This window comes from Ruditapes philippinarum, unplaced genomic scaffold, assembly GCF_026571515.1.
Source record: "Ruditapes philippinarum isolate M1 unplaced genomic scaffold, ASM2657151v2 ctg8251_1_1_1_1, whole genome shotgun sequence".
NCBI lineage: Eukaryota > Metazoa > Mollusca > Bivalvia > Venerida > Veneridae > Ruditapes > Ruditapes philippinarum.
Window position 1 is genome coordinate 22,776 of NW_026858140.1, and position 16,800 is coordinate 39,575.

General features: G+C 31.1%; 2 protein-coding genes across 2 annotated transcripts; one reads left to right on the forward strand and one right to left on the reverse strand.

The window, feature by feature from the left end:
* Positions 1-2,866: 2,866 nt before the first annotated feature.
* Positions 2,867-12,462, forward strand: LOC132752262 (serine/threonine-protein kinase Nek4-like). The gene is made up of 8 exons (XM_060742580.1): positions 2,867-3,112; positions 5,836-5,970; positions 6,398-6,526; positions 9,486-9,595; positions 10,400-10,490; positions 11,010-11,117; positions 11,494-11,644; positions 12,329-12,462. Exons 1-8 carry the CDS (start codon positions 3,011-3,013, stop codon positions 12,460-12,462), a joined length of 960 nt encoding a protein of 319 aa, XP_060598563.1. The 5' UTR covers positions 2,867-3,010.
* On the reverse strand, positions 7,234-8,836 carry LOC132752264 (actinia tenebrosa protease inhibitors-like). The gene is made up of 2 exons (XM_060742582.1): positions 8,681-8,836; positions 7,234-7,903 (listed from the first exon to the last, which is right to left on the reverse strand). The coding sequence occupies exons 1-2, from the start codon at positions 8,757-8,759 to the stop codon at positions 7,587-7,589; spliced, it is 396 nt and encodes a 131-aa protein (XP_060598565.1). The 5' UTR covers positions 8,760-8,836; the 3' UTR covers positions 7,234-7,586.
* Positions 12,463-16,800: the final 4,338 nt, after the last annotated feature.

The following is a 16,800-nucleotide window of genomic DNA, read 5'->3' on the forward strand; positions in this document are numbered from 1 at the left end:
CCTCAGGTGTTGCTTTTTAATGTCTAAAGTTCTCATACGTAACATTAAAGAACAGACAAAACTTTGCTGTACTATTTTAACTGCTGTGTTGCATAGAACCAATGTCTCTCTGTTATAATGAAGTAACATAGATGCCTTACTGGTAAAAGTAGACTGTATTGAATAAAAATGATAAAAAGCCAGAAAAGTGATTCATGTTTAAACTACATATGACGTAAGAGGATAAAATGCATTTATCAATGTTGTTCCAAAACAGACTCAAACCAAACTTCTTTTTTTAGACATTTGATACATATGTGAATATAATAATCCATATGTAGTTATTTTTAGAGATTCAATAAAAAATGCTGATCATTAACGCTTACTTCTGTAAATATCTTAATTTGACTTGTCCATCTTTTTGGAAAACTTTCAATATATGTATTGACTAAATATCGAACAGTGGTTACGACGGCATGGATGACATTAGTTTACAGCGGTCGCAGTGGTAAAGTCCTTTGCCGCAAACAGTCTAAGGTTAACGGATGAAGATTTGACCATAAATAGAAACCTTACGTTTTCTCAGGCGGTGCTGGTCACTTTCATTGTGATTGATTATGAAATATTACAACGGTCATTCACACTGTACCTCTGTCCTGGCATGTACATAAGTTACCAGTTACTTGCGAAAATGAGGGCAGTTAGTACTGGTTTATTGCTGGACAGACTGTCTAGAAACGATGCAATTGCTGAACTGTGCTCTAATAAATTACTGTCGTCATCCAGCGGGTAAACACCACCGTTCTGTCGCAAGTCAGCCTGCATAGCTAAATCGGTTAGATCGTGAGACTTGTAATCTCGACATTGTAATTTGATTCTCGGGCTGGCCAACTAAAATTACTTTTTCGGATAAGATATTTATCGCGGTCCCGTGTATGAGTGATAAGACACTTGGAAAGCTTAAAGAAGCAGGCGAATCTGCTAGAATAAAGGCATCTTTCTGTTTCTGGCACTGTCCTTAGGAAGTACATATGGGCAACCATTAGCAAATGTAAATAAACGCAATGATTATTACGCTGTTTAGTGATCATATGTAGTATTTTAATTTGTACTGATCAAGATCACGAAAAGAGGGTTGGGTGAGAAAATGAATTGTTTAAGTAATATCACTTTATGTCAATCGATAATATGTAACATGTATTTGTATAATATTTAATGTCAAACTTGTTGGAGATAATCTGTTTACAGTATGTAATATTAATTGTTCATTCAGCAGGTGTCAATATATATAGAAGCCTAATGAGCTTTACCTTTTGAAATGTTCTGTACAGTAAAATGGGGAATAGAATACTTTTATAATTCTTGTTACTTTTACAGCATTTAATGAACTTAGATGTTGCATATCAGTTTTTTGTACATTTTTTTTCTTTGTTGATAGATTTATAGTCACTAAATAGTTATATTGTTTAACGGCTTATCAAAATGCGAGAATGGTCTCTTAATCCTTATTAACCCAAGGTGCTGCAGTGCAGTTTAATTAACAAAATAAATCGAGATTAACCTAGAAGTTGAAGTTGAATTATTATTCTATTGCTACTGGACCACAGGGTTTAATGGATTAGATCTTCATCTCATTATACCCTGTGGCCAAGTAGAAAGACATCAAGTGCCCGTCTGTGCATTATTTCAGGCACGACCGGGCACCTGACTGAATCCAAAGTACCTGGGGGACTTGTATCTACAGCAGTGAGTGGCAAGTGATAAAAAAGTAACTTTAATCTAGTTTTCATTGCTGGTATGTGACGCATAAATATTACTTAAATTATAGAAATAAAGTTATAGTCGTTTTTATTATTTGATCATGTTCTGCAAAGGTATCAGGTGAATCCAATATGATTTCGCAAGAAAAATCGTCTTGATTAAAAAAAATATATTGATGATCATGGACATAATATGTCAAAGTTGTAACAATTTTTTTTAAACTTAAAGAAAAGATAATCTAAATTGTTAACGACTTTAACAATATTTTTACAGATTCTGATTTTCAATGTGTAAATTATTTTCTTTCTTCTCTTCGCAATATTTTACATTTTAAAAACATTTGTAAAACATTTTCATGAAAATTAGAATAAATCTCGAAGCATGCCGCTTTAAAGATACAACCAAATAACATGGTGTTATATATTAGTACACATAACAATATATTATAGTGTTTACATACTGATTTTACGTATAGATACGTAGTTCGGGATTCTTTGAAGACAACATAATAAAGAGCTAACTGTCTATATCGTAAATCAATTTTTAAACCCAAAATTGTACTTAAATGATACACATTTAGGCCTACCTTTAAACGTCAATATTTAGATATTGACAACGCGATCGATATAGGGGTTACTTTTAGTAAGTAAACCGATAAGTTTTACGAAATTACGCATTATGTGGTTTGGAAATTCCAAATTTGTTAACCTTTTGTATCTTACGCTTAAATTATAGTAGTTAGATTGACGTTAAAGATCCTGTATGTTTTGTGATTGATATTGTTACTGTATGTATCATACACTTGGAAAATATTATATATGTATATAATTATGCAAATAAAACAATTTTCAAACATCCAAGAATATGTAAAATGTGTACTGCAAATATTTGTTCACATTATATTTAATGAATAAGTTACATGCATTCATTTCTTATTTGAAAATTTGACTTGGAATTTATAGAAAATAAATTTCTAATTACCTCCCTTTATTTACGCAAAATGTTAAATTGGGTAATATCTTTATAAATAATGCTTATTTGAACTTACAAGATTGACAATTCTTAATTTAAGCGTCATATTTATCAAATAAAACCATGAAAAAAATGTGTTACAGGATCTTTAAACATTTTAGCATGCAATGTACTTTTAGGAATACTCTACTGCCGTGGATTTATATTTAGACATAAATGCTATTTTATCTAAGATATGCTCAGATTTAAACGTGCATGATGAAATAGAAAGACAGTTTGTTCGGACCCTTTATACAGAATGGCTACCGCAAAGAAACAATACAGCGAAAAGGAACTTATTGGGAAAGGAACTTTTGGCAAAATATACAAAGCTAAAAAACGAAGTTCAAAGGGATTTGAGGTAAACAAAGTTGAGAGTCTAATCTTTCAAAATAACTCCTATTTATCTAAAAAATGTATATCTTAACTTACTTACAATAAACTTATATAAATGTGTTTTTATATTTTATTTATTTATTTTTTGTTTTGTTGGGTTTTACGTTGCACTAACACAGTTTATGTCTTATGGCAACCTTCCACTTTCCGACTTTTCTGTTGGAGGATGACCTCAGGTGCCCTCCGTACATTTTTTCGGGCTTGAACGGGCACCTCAATAGAGCCGCTGACGTTCCATAAGCTAGCTGGATAGGTTCCACACGTGTTGAATCCGACGACGTTTGCGGGGCTCGAACCTTCAGTATTGAGAGGAAAGTCGTTTGGAATCAACGATCTCTTATAGTTTTAAAAACATTTATAAACAGTACAAAAATATAAATTATGCAAATATGTTTATAAATCCCAACCCAACAAAATATCTTAAATGGACTTGCCCATCTTTTAATCAAGGCAAAATCATTTATCAGTTTTAGGGAAATTTTCTAGAATAGCGCACAGTTTAAACCATGATATGGTGGCGCCCATAGTATTCCGTAGTCGTCTGCATGATAAGGGTTGATGACTTTCCAAATTGTAATATAAAAAAAAATGGTTTTAAAGAAAATGACTTTATTAAACTTATTCATAAAATTTAATCAACACAAACAATGTTGATGTTAATAAATATTTGAAAGCTTTACGTATTATAAGGATATAACACAGTTTCGATTATAATGTCATAATGTTATGTTATGTTATATTACTAATATAATAAGAATAGAATTAATTACATTTTTTTTGCAACCTGAATTACACTAAAAATGTGTATTGAACATATACATCTTGAAAAAAATCAGCTGCTTAAAGCTACATGTATATATTTGCTGCAAAGATCATTGATTGAATTTTGAAAAAGAGTAATTTCAAAATACCCTTTTGAAAGAAATATGTTAGCATATATTTCGTTGTTAGCAAAGGCGCATGTATACAAAATCATTAACCCTTTTAATAGAAGCATTTTTTTTTGTTCCGAAATATTTTATTCTTATATTAATATATGTTAAATAACAGAGGCATTTCATGTTACAACTCTTTCGAAAACTGATTGAAAGATTTTAGAAACAAATTTATTTTTACTGTTATATTAGTTTTATAATTTATAAAAAATATTTCATTACGTTTAGCTCTTTACTGTACCCTTAAGAACAGAAAATTGATGTTTCTTTCAATTTTTTTAAATGCTATTCAAAATTGACATTTCATGTATTTCCGATATCCTTCTAATATAACCTTAAGTTGAGACATTCTTTTCATATTTCTTATACAAATTAAAATAAGTAAATCATTATTTTTTCATATTCGATCAATTGTATAAATGCGGAAGATAAATTTGCTTTAATGTTATTGGACGCTTTAAATAGATTTATCCAAGACCACTGCCAAGTTTACGAAGAAAAACAATTTTGTAGCTTTTCATAAGCTTTAATCAAATTACATCTACGATATGCATCTGTTCAAAACTTATATTTGTACATACATAGTAATTTCAATGTTATTTAAAACTCATCAAAATGCGAAATGGATAAATGAACACGAAAACCGATTTGGAAATCTTCCAAAGAAGCAAACATCTTCAGAGTCCTTCAATTATAACTTCCCCCATCGATGATTAACGTTTTAATAATATACCAGACCAACACTGTTTTTTTTAATTAATAATTAATTAATTAATTAATCAATTAATTAATTTATTAATTTATTAATTAATTTATTTATTTATTTTGATTTTGTTGTTGATCTCCATCGACAGTGTTTTTTTTAGTATTCTTACTACTCAGTAATTTTTAAAAAGGTATATTCCATGCCACGTATTTACAAATTAAAGCTCATATTTCGAACCCTATTATTTTTTAAATTGAGCATTTAAACTGCGGGGTAGTCAATGATTTTAATTAAGGTATCATGTATCACAACCAGTAGTTGTGTAATGCGAGACGTCAACGGGTTGAACTTGCACTGATATTTCCATTTATCTAAAATAGGCCAAGGCTAGAACAAAAAAAATTATTTGTTACAAGTCAAGGCAAAAGAAAGTATATAAAGTATATGAACAACTGTTTTTATAAACACTGGCAGGGTGTATTCCATAACCCTTCCTTAAAACGTCTGTACATGTATAGCGCATAGTAGCAAAAAGCTTCTGGATTCCCAGACCAAAATTCATTAAATGGGCATGCCTTCGAATTTATGCTAATTTTCATGACAATTATTAAAATGTACACTGTCCAGTAAACAAGCAAAGTAATTTACACATTGCAATCTACAAAAGTTTCTACAAATAGGTCACAATATATGAAAAAAAAGACCTTACTGCGTTAGTCACGCAGTTCAAGTATGGTAATAAATACTGCAAATCAGTCGTTAAATGCATATAACTTGTAAATTATTACTTAAATATTTTTTCATTCCTTAAAAGCTTAGGATGTGTTCATTTTTCTCAAGTTTGATTTTCTTGAAATATTTTGATTCATCTAGAGGCATGCAACTTTAAATTTACGCACATTGCACGCATGCACAACCACACGCTCACACTGAATCAGAATCATTTTAATGAGTATGCACAAACATGTGGACATGCACGCACGCACAAACCACACGCTCACACGAAATAAGAAATGTTTTTATGAGTATATTTATACTTTATTGTAGGATTTTGTTGCTATAAAGGAGATAGACCTGACAAAATGTACCGAAAAGGACAAAGAGCATGTTCAACAGGAGGCAGAGGTTATGCAGACGTTTCAACATGAAAATCTCGTAAAATTTATAGAATCGTTTTGTACGGTAAGTGACTTTCACTTCAGTGTTGTTATATTTTTCTGGTCCTTCCGGATCATTGATGCCAGCACTATTAAGTGTTGAGAATTGAGTACCGCTCAAGCCGGTGCTAGGGGGCGTGAGGGATGTAGCACGTATTCATTATCCCTCATGTACAGACTCAATCAAACCGAGTATGCAATTCTCTTGTAATTTTGTTGTGATTAATGCTTCCGAGGGATCACTTTGTTTCCAGATTTTTTTTTTAATAATTATTATGAATAGGATCTTAGTTGCCGTTTTATATAGACTTACGTTAGTGCAGATAACATTAGAAACACCTCGCAGATTATTCAAAATCAGCTCAAAGTAGTTCTGCCTTTGTAAACTGATTTTTTATAAGTTTTATCAGATCATTATTCATTGTTTACAATTTAAAAAAAAAACATTTCAGGGTAGATGCCTCACTATAGTTATGGAACTTTGTAATAAAGGAAACCTAAGGACATTGATAGCCGACAAGAAAGGTTTAGACGAAGAACAGTTTATAAGCACATTGACTAAAATTGTACGAGGGCTTAAGGTAAGCTTTTATAACATAAGGTTTTTTTAAAGGCCTATTATGCTTCAGAAATGCTTTAATTTTTTATTTCTCAAAAACTTTTTTTCTCGATGTACTTTTCTTGTTTCCAAAAAGTTATTCATTGACCATTTACCTGAAAAATCTTTTCTTCTGTTGCTTTTTGGCAATAAGAACAGTTATAGTGTTTTAGTTTTTTTTTGTATTGAAGTCAAAATACTACTTTGTTTACATTTTGCTATTTATATGACAAACAATTACGTTCTTCGGATTACGTTATACATGCTCACACGCCAATTTCTAAGCTATAAATGTCACGTTTGCCTTTTTTTAAAGAAATAAAACAAACTATTTGTTTCTGAGGTATAATGTGTCTTTAATTGAAAGTTAAACGATATTATCACACTAAAAAAACGCGTTTATCTTTTTTTTTATTTTTACATAATGGCAAGGAACATACCTGTAGTGTCAATCAGTTAAGTTCGCGCATCTTTTTTTCACTTAATCATTAGGAGGGTCACTATATCGTCTATATCATTGAGACAAATATTTGCAGTGGCGCCAAAGAATTCAAGTTTTATCAGTTGACTGGAATTACATAATCCATAATGATATACCGTATAACAGATATTTCTCGCAAGCATTTAATTTTCGCTATATCCGCGTGCAATGAATATAGCGGGGAAAAAACAGATTCACTAAATTTGAGCTAAATTTGCCTTCAATTAAATACGGGATTTCAAGAGCTTTCTGACAAAAGAAGTGGTCTCTCTTTGTCAGCAGAAAAAATCGCAAGAAAAGAAACATGTACAACAAAATATTTCAAATTAGATTCGCTGCCAGAATCGCTACGCAAAGGTTACCTGTAATAAGATATTATAATTAAGCATTATAAATCAATAAGAGGTAAGTCAAATAAAACAGTATATATTTCTAATATCTTGAAACGTCGTTTTAAAAAAAACCCACGAAGCATTACTTATTGATATTTATATTGCCTAGAAGTTACGACATTATGTGAAGTCTTTTCAAAGAGCATTATCTTGTCTACAGCGTTTGTTTCCTAACTGCAAGCTGTCAGGCAATCCGCCTCGGTCCTGAAATTGTTCTCGTTAGCACCGCATCCGCCGTACATAAATTCATAACACAGTCCACTTTGCTGGTCGAAGTAATAACGCGGTATCATTGCCATGCATCGCCCAGTTTGTGGAGGAGCTGTACAACCGCATGTCCTTTTACATTCTTGAATGGTTCTAAAGTTGTTTCTATTTGCCCTACATCCGCCGTATACAAAGCGTGTACACAGTCCAGATACTCTGTCAAAATAATACCTTGGGAAATTTGCCCGACATGGTCCGGTTTTCTTGTTCAAGAGACAGACTGAAGTTGAAAATATATACAAACATCAACAATAAATAGAATTTATAAATGTCCTTCATAAGTTGACATTTCATCGGGAAGTAAAATTCGACAAATTAAATCTTTACACGCATTTCTATTGTACGAGATTTTTTGTCTATTGTTTATATTTGTGTTCTGTGCTGAAATATCTTTCCTGTTTGAAAAAAAAACGAAGCTTTATTTATGTTTGCTTGTTTGTCTTTCTGTTTGTTTGTTTTTTGTTGTTGGTTTTTTTACGCCGGTTTCGATCATATCACGGCTTTGCTAAAATTTATCTCAACGAGTGACTGACTACTTCTCCATTAAGGAAAATATTTCCGGACCCGTCATATCAAAATAAATAAATAAATAAATAAATAAATAAATAAATAAATAAATAAATAAATAAATAAATAAATGAATAAATAAATAAATAAATAAATAAATAAATAAATAATAATAATAATAGAAATAATAATAATAATAATAATAATAATAATAAAAATCAGTAGAGTACCATTTAATGTCCGAGATGATTTGTGACAGAGTATTATTTTTTTTAATAAAAGTTCTATAAACATCTCTAAAAAATACTTTTTATAATACATGCATTGTTTTATGAAGTTTTATTTATCAAACCCTCAAAATTGTATCAAGAATTATTCAGAGCACAGAGTAATAACAAAGTAAAACTTAAAAAGAAACGTGCATTAATTTTAATTCTTTCTTCCCTAAATGTAAGCTTTTCCTTTAAATTTAAACAATAAAATAACTTACTATTCTGACTCGATACTAGTTCAAGTCCAACTAAAGTGAGAAGCAGAAACAAAAAAGCTGTATGAGCTGATCTAGCCATTATTTCCGAAGTAGAGCGAAACTTTAAATGCGCAAAACACTGGCTGTACCATTCTTACGTATTTCTAACGTAACAATAGTTAAATCATGTGGTCACATTCAACCAGTAGTATAAAAGGTGAATTGTTGTAAACATGTTCGCGACATGTAAACATAGTTTGTTGTATTTTCATTGTTTTTTTGCGATAATTTTACCTCTTCCCATGCACAGCAGCTGAATATTACAATGTTTTATCAACTGAGGTAAATTGTATATTGAACATTCGTTTTGTTTATTGATATTAGCTCAGTTTGCATGTATACATGCAAATACATGTATACGAGAGCAGCAACATTATATAAATAAAACATACAACGTCACAATGATGAACATGACATAAATATTGTTAACAAACGTTAAAATGTATTTCTAACATTTTTGTGTATCTTTTCAACACAGTTGTATTCGATTTAATATTTGGCGCGTGTATACATGTACTAAAGTTACAAAACGTAATAGGCATATCTTAGTTGAAACAAATACAGAAAACCCTGAAAAAACTGGTACATTTTAATGCCTTTATTTTTATACTTTAAGAACAATATTGCAATAAAAATTTATTCTATTTTACAACGAGTTATTGCTGTCAAAGAGACATGTTCTAGAAAATTGTATCGCACGTGTTTGTTTGTCGTCTGCATCATCATGCGCCAATCAGTCAACTTGTTTGTGTTCAACCTTTTTCAGTATCTACATGACAAGGGCATCATACACAGGGATATTAAAACCACAAATATCCTGTTGCATGAACAGAATGACGAATGTCAAGTTAAAATTGCTGACTTCGGACTGGCAAAGTAAGTGTTGAATATGTAAATAATTATTTACAAAATTGCACGTTTGTAACGTCGCTTTTCATTGGATAAAATTAACTTTTATATAAACCATATTCAAGGCGGTTGTCAATTTATAAGTTATTTTATTTTTATCTTTTCAAAGTGAAATTTTGTAGTATTTTAAATATATTATTTATAAACAACCGTTTAAATAAGGTTATGTAACATGCCAAAATCTTTATAACTAACCACACATACTGATTTGATTCATTGCGTTAAGTTATTAAAAGAAATCTGTAATCATTTGGATGATCGCAACGTTTTATTAATTTAAAACATTAAACCACTAAAATCTTTTAGCTATTTTGCAAATTATTTTCCATTCCATTTGTTATCAATTCCATAAAACTTGGCCACCTAAGTGTTTGCTATTGAATCAATCTGACAAAAGTTCAAATCTATGTAGATCTGATTACGATATATATATCTTTAATATATTTCGCCAATTTCCCGTGAAAGCTATTTTTATCCATGCAATTGAACCTGTTTTTAACTTTTTACATAGGCATTAGAAGAAGTATCAAAATACCGTTATTCGTGGAAGTTAAACAAATTGTTGATTTTTGTTAGAAAAAAATGTTTGAAGTAATTTTTAAAAAAAATAACTTGAAATCAAAGAGCCAATTTTTGATGGGCAAGATTTTTTGCCAGTTTCCCTGGCGGCTATACGGACAACGCCATATGTTTGTTCTCGAAAAATCGTGAAAATTACGCACTCAGTATTGGTTTTCCCAGAACTAGATCACAATATCTTTACTATTGTAGAATGATGAGCATGTCGTCACCAACTGTTTATGTTGGATCCCCTTACTTCATGAGTCCTGAAATGATAAATGGAAAAGAATACGACATGAGTGTAAGTATTTGAAAGTTAATGTACTATCGAGGACGAGTGAGACACAAAAAGTGTTGAATACAGATCATTTTGTGATCATGATTTCTGCAAGCGCACACAAGAGGTACTGTTCCAACATTATAGCGAGTCTTAAATCCACCCGTGACAGCATGGTCAGAGTTGCTGTCCCAGCAACTAACCAGCAATTCACCTTTGCTTCGCTACACATACCACTGCCATCATAGTTGTTTTATCAAATATTTGATAAAATTTATGTGTGACTTAGAGTGTTCAAAGTTCAAATACATTCCTTATTATATTTTGTCACAAAGCTTTGTGAGCAGTTAAAATTTTGATTGATCTTGTTGTGCTTCATGCTTTTTCATTGAAAAGAAACAAACTAAACTATTTTAAGCGAAACGGCTCGCAGGTAAAATCTTAAAAAAATATCTTAAAATTCACACTTTTAGATATATATTTTCCAGTTTCCAAAACAAACACCTTCTATATATAACATGCAAAGTGTTTATTTTCATACAGACTGACATTTGGAGTCTAGGGTGCTGTGCTTACGAGATGGCGACAACAAAGGTACCTTATGACGCGAAACTCCTAGAAAGTCTCAGACGAAAGAAAAGCGAAGGACTTGTAAGTTTTATATTATCATTAACCTTTACCCTTCAGAAGCTAAATGTCTTTAATGAACTTGCCCATCTTTCAGTCTGAATAAAACCATTCAAAATGCAAATCAATGTACTGACTGATTTGTGAACAGTGCAGACCATGGGGCGGTCACTGAAGAAACGGATGTGTCGGGTGATCTTGGTCTGAATTGGCTGCATATGGATCTGTTGTCACTAGAAGGTCATAAGGTTAATTTTTATATTAAGGTAGATGCATATTAATGCAGATTGGCGAAAGATGCATATAATACGTAATTTTGGATTATTCAAACAGACAAAGCAACTTGAGGCATGATACTATAGGAATGACGAAAACCTATGTCTGTTCAATACTATTTCAGGTAGACTATTCTGAAATTAAATACTGTAGCCTTATGCGAGACCTGATTTCAGCGATGATGGAAAAAAACCCATCTCAGAGGCCCAAAATAGGGGATGTATTAACTTTCTTAGAGCAGCATGATCTTACCACTCACACAAACAAAACACAAGGTATTGGAGATAATTTCTTGATAATTATTCTGAATAAAACTTACTTTTACCAAAGGGAAAGAACCCTGTGTGTGATTGTCTATTATCATGAAGAGGGCGTTACATGTGTACCTCCGTTTTTGTTACGTCAATTTTCATTGAATAATTGCTTATATCGTCTTATACTGAATTCTTTTGGACGAATTCACAAAGCTGTGTATTCATGAGTCCAATGAAATCAGATTGATCTTAACAACGTATGATGACATCTTTATTTCACACCAGCAATATATTTTGACAAGACTTCCGGCTATCTGGCTAACTTCACGAACATAAGATATATATGGACTTTTTGGACTCTGGAAATGAAAATAATGATAAATTGATGAGATCCGATCCAATGATGATTTCTATTGGAATATTTTGTGGTGCACTTTCTGAAACTTCATTGGTTCGAAATGGACAATGAAACTTCGTTATTTATTATGTAATTATTACATATTTTATGACAATAAACAAGTTTAATTAATATAGTCATGAAGTCATACACGATTTTGCATTGCTATAATAATTAAGTAAATGCATGTGTTGTTTAAGTACAGTAGTGGTTATTTGTACCGTTTAATGTAAATTTATTTGAAATGCTCGAACTATTTTATTTCTTATAATCCCTGTATATTTTACTTTTATTTGCACTGTACATAGTCAAAGACGGTCGGAGAAAAGAACATCAGTTAGCCATGACATGGCCAGGACAGATACCAGGTGGCTACCCTAAACAATACCATGACACTAGTGGTTATGATACACACGAAGACAACAGTAAATTACTATTATGATATTTTATAACTTTTCATGATGCAATATAGCTTCTGGGTAGATACATATGTAGTGCAATATAGCTCCTGAGTAGATATATATGTGATGCAATATATATAGCTCCTGATTAGAGATATATGTGATGAAATATAGCTTCTGGGTAGATATATATGTGATGCAGTATTGCTCCTGGATAGATATATATGTGATACAATATAGTTCCTGTGTAGATATATGTGTGATGTAATAAAGCTCCTGGGAAGTGGGTAGATATATATGTGATGTAATAAAGCTCCTGGGTAGATATATATGTGATGTAATAAAACTCATGGGAAGATATATATGTGATGCAATATTGCTCCTGGATAGATATATATGTGATGCATTATAGTTTCTTGGTTAGTTAGACATTGTATATAAATGTGATACAATATAGCTCCTGTGTAAATTTATATGTGATACAATATAGCTCATGTGTAGATAAATATATGTGATGCAAAACAGCTCCTGAGTAGATACATTTATGATGCAATTAAGCTCTTGTGTAGCATAGCTCCTGGGTAGAGATATATGTGAATCAATATAGCTCCTGGGTAGATAAATATGCTATGCAATATAGCTCCTGGGTAGATATATATGCGAGTCAATATAGCTGGATTATTTCGTTTTATTATTTTCTTTTACTGTGTTGTTGCGGCATTTAAACGAACAAAAAAAACTTTGTTCTAGTAACAAAGGGTAAGGAAATATACAATTTTGCCGGAACTCGAACCCGGGACCTTCAATATACTTGCCTGCAGCTTAAATTACTTAGTTACAGAAATGCTTAACCTTTTCCATCTTCTCTCAATGTAAATTCAAAGTACATGATATTTTCGCCTGCCCTACGGCTAGCTCTTAGTGTACGTTTATTGTGTTTGGATTGAGTGGAACTTTTGAAATCGCAATTGAATTATATAATGTTTTTTTTTTCTTTTCGTAGACAACCGACATGTCTTGGTTAATATCATATAAAGATTTTTTATTAATTATTTTCCAGTAAAAGACGAAGTTTCAATAGTACGAGTACCAGGTAGTTGTTTTTATTTCCGGTTTATTGTTATCAAATCATTTAAAAGTAAAATAATTTCTATACAGTCAATCCTGGGTTAAAGACCATTTTCGAATTAAAATTTCCATGTTAATAAAGGCCACTCTTTAACAAACATTCGTTTGCTTAATTAAAAAGAACAGAGTAACCCCCAAAGCAATGAATGTAGGTCTACAATTTTTAGCAATGAATTTCCTTTCTTTTTTAAGTAAAAATGACGAAGGAGGAAGAGGATTGGTTTTTAAAGGCAGACCAATTGCAAAAGTAAGTTTTTATTATTTTTTTTTACTTAAAACTTTTTACTATAATGTCTACGAGCATTTATGTGCTTCACAACTCAAAATGTGCATTGTTTTACAATAACAAACACAACATTAATTTAAACTCAATTCTAAATACAAAAAATAATATAACTGAATCTAATTTATTCAAAATGTCATATTGAAAATGATTTGTTAAAGTTTGGTGTAACTACTAATACACATATCAATTAAATGAATTAAAGAAGTAATTCAGAATATAAATGCAAACTGAGCAAAAATCTTATCCTTATATAATTTCTCTTTCTGTCTTAATTTAGTTTAGTTTTATAATTGCATGTATGTCAAACTAGCTCAACTCGTTAACTTTCGGATTGTCTGTGGTATTAACAATGGCCAAAAAGATTGTACAATATAACATGCATATAAAATATCAAAATTACATTGTATTCTGCTGTAGAGATGTTAAAAAAAGATTGCCAGATAAAGGCCTCATGGAAAAGATTAATGCTGCTATAAATAGAACAAAGCACATGGATAACGAGGACCAATTCCTGGTAAAGTATATTTGCCTGTATCTCATTTGGCATTCTCTGAATATCCATAAACATTTCATTTGTGTTTATCTGTATTGTCTTATTTAAGTTTTAATCGAGAAGTATTAACAGTCTTTTCTAATCAGAGATAATGAATAGTGTTACGAAATCATTTCACTTTTGTGAAAAGCTTTGTTTATTCACTTTTTTCGCTTAAAAGTAAACCATTTCTCTATGCTGGTAAAATGAACAAGTCAAGTCCAAGTGAAAGCAGGATTATATTTATTGCAGTAAATCAAAATAATGCATCAATTTTTTTTCCCCTATCAAACAGAAACCAAATTTTTAAAAAATCCTTAACCAACTTAACAAATACTTTTCTCCCAATTACAAAACTAACCTCAACTCAAACCAACTCCAACTCACCCCAAAAAACTCCTAAAAAACAAAAACCCCCCAGCTAAAAAATTTCCCAGTTTAAAATATCCCCTTTCTTTTTGCGAAAGCTAGGGGGGTTTTCAAAAGTAAAAACTTTTGGGGGGCAAACCTTTTTTTGGGCGCGACGTCTCCATTTTTGCCCCAAAACTCATTGCGCGCCCTTTGAATTTGGGCGCGCCCTTTTAAAAAAATGCTGACAATCCCTTAACAATTTTAAAAAAGGGCCCTGAAACGGTTCGGTATACAGCCCTGTTTACAATAAAAACTTTAGTAAAAAAATACAAAAAGGGTTTAAAATTTAAAAATGTTTGAAAAACTCAATAGGATAATAATTATCTGTCCAATAATGCATCTTAATAGTGCAAAATATACTTGCAGTAATAAAGATATATGTACTATATATGGCTTATAAGACCAATACATTTACTACTGATTGACATTTCTATAAACTTATAATACTGACTGATAATTCATTAAACAACAGAAATATAATCTCTCCAGCTTTACAACATACAGCTCAACATTTGAACCAAGTAACCTGTACATAGATAAAGCAGGAAGGAATCCGATTCATAAAATCTGATATGACAAAATTATGCTTTGTTAACAACAATTGAGATGCTGAAGGGCTAAAAATAACTTAAACCTTGTACTTTTAGTCTGCGCGACCTCTTATTGCGCGACCTCTCCTTATTTGGAACTAGCATTCCTGGGAAAGCTGATTCTGCGCGACCTTTCCTATTGCGCGACCTTAAGTGTCGCGCGACCTTTGTCTGCGCGACCTTTCCAAATTTGGAATGAGGTATGCTCATAATCTAAAAATAACTGAGCTGTGCCAATATTCTGGACTGTTAATGAATCAATTGTTTTACAACAAAAATGAGTAAAAGTTAACATAAACATTTTAACCAGCTTAGAAATATTGTCCAGATTTACCATCCTAAAAGAATACTCTTCTAGTAAAAGATTAAGTTCAAATTTCATAACACTCTCCCACCTTTGGACTTTGCTTACTCCGGAAGCAAAACCAATTAATTTACACATGTTAAATTTTTAAATTTGAAACAAACCTTGAAAACTCTTGTTAAGTGAAATTGAAATAATAATAAAAGAATAATATTGGTACTAAACAATACATGTGAAAAACTACTAAGTGTTATATGATATTATGCAGATTAAACATAAGCAAAACTAAACAAATTAACAAATAAGCATTATGGATTTTTTATGAAATATAAAACATAAGTATTCTACTGTTCAATTAGATAAAATCCCATAACAGTTTTCCCTGTCTCTTCAATTTAATTCACAATCTCCAACACACTTTTGTTAAGTTCAGTAAGACATTTTAGAAAGTCACTCATTGCTTGTTTTTTTTCTGTTTGAATATGTTTAATTTCTTTTTGAATGTGCGAAGTTAAAGTTCTTTGATAGTCTTGAATGCAAGCTGCACTATTGTTTATTTCTTCCTGTAATATTAATTGTGTTTTATTTACTTCTTGTGTTAATATGTCAATTTTCTTTTCAATGTTTTCCAAATGTTTTTCAACTGATATTTCGCTACATGATTTAGTGTGAGTCACTTTCTGCCTCTTGGTCGGATGTGGAATGTCCTCATCATTAGATATTACTTCGTAACTGTCCATGTCACCAACAGCACAGTTATTATTCAAAGTTGTTTTTCCAGAAATGCTAGTACAAGTAAGTGTTGGTAAATGATTAATCATTGTGCTAGATAAAGTACTAGTTATTGTAGATGTTGAACAAGCCATTGTTGTCTGAGTGGGTACTGTTTGAATCTGAGGAACAGTACTTGAAGTATCACTTTGGCAGATGCGTTCAAAGAAATTGTCACATTGTTTTACATCCATACTTTTACAGAAGATGACATTTTATACCAGTAAAAGTTCATTTTTATTTTTGCCAGTGTTTTCTTGACCCCTAAATGTCCAGATAGAATAGCATTATGTGAAGCTTTAATAACTTGATTACGTAAAAGTGATGGTAACACAAGTTGATCATAACTGGTAACAT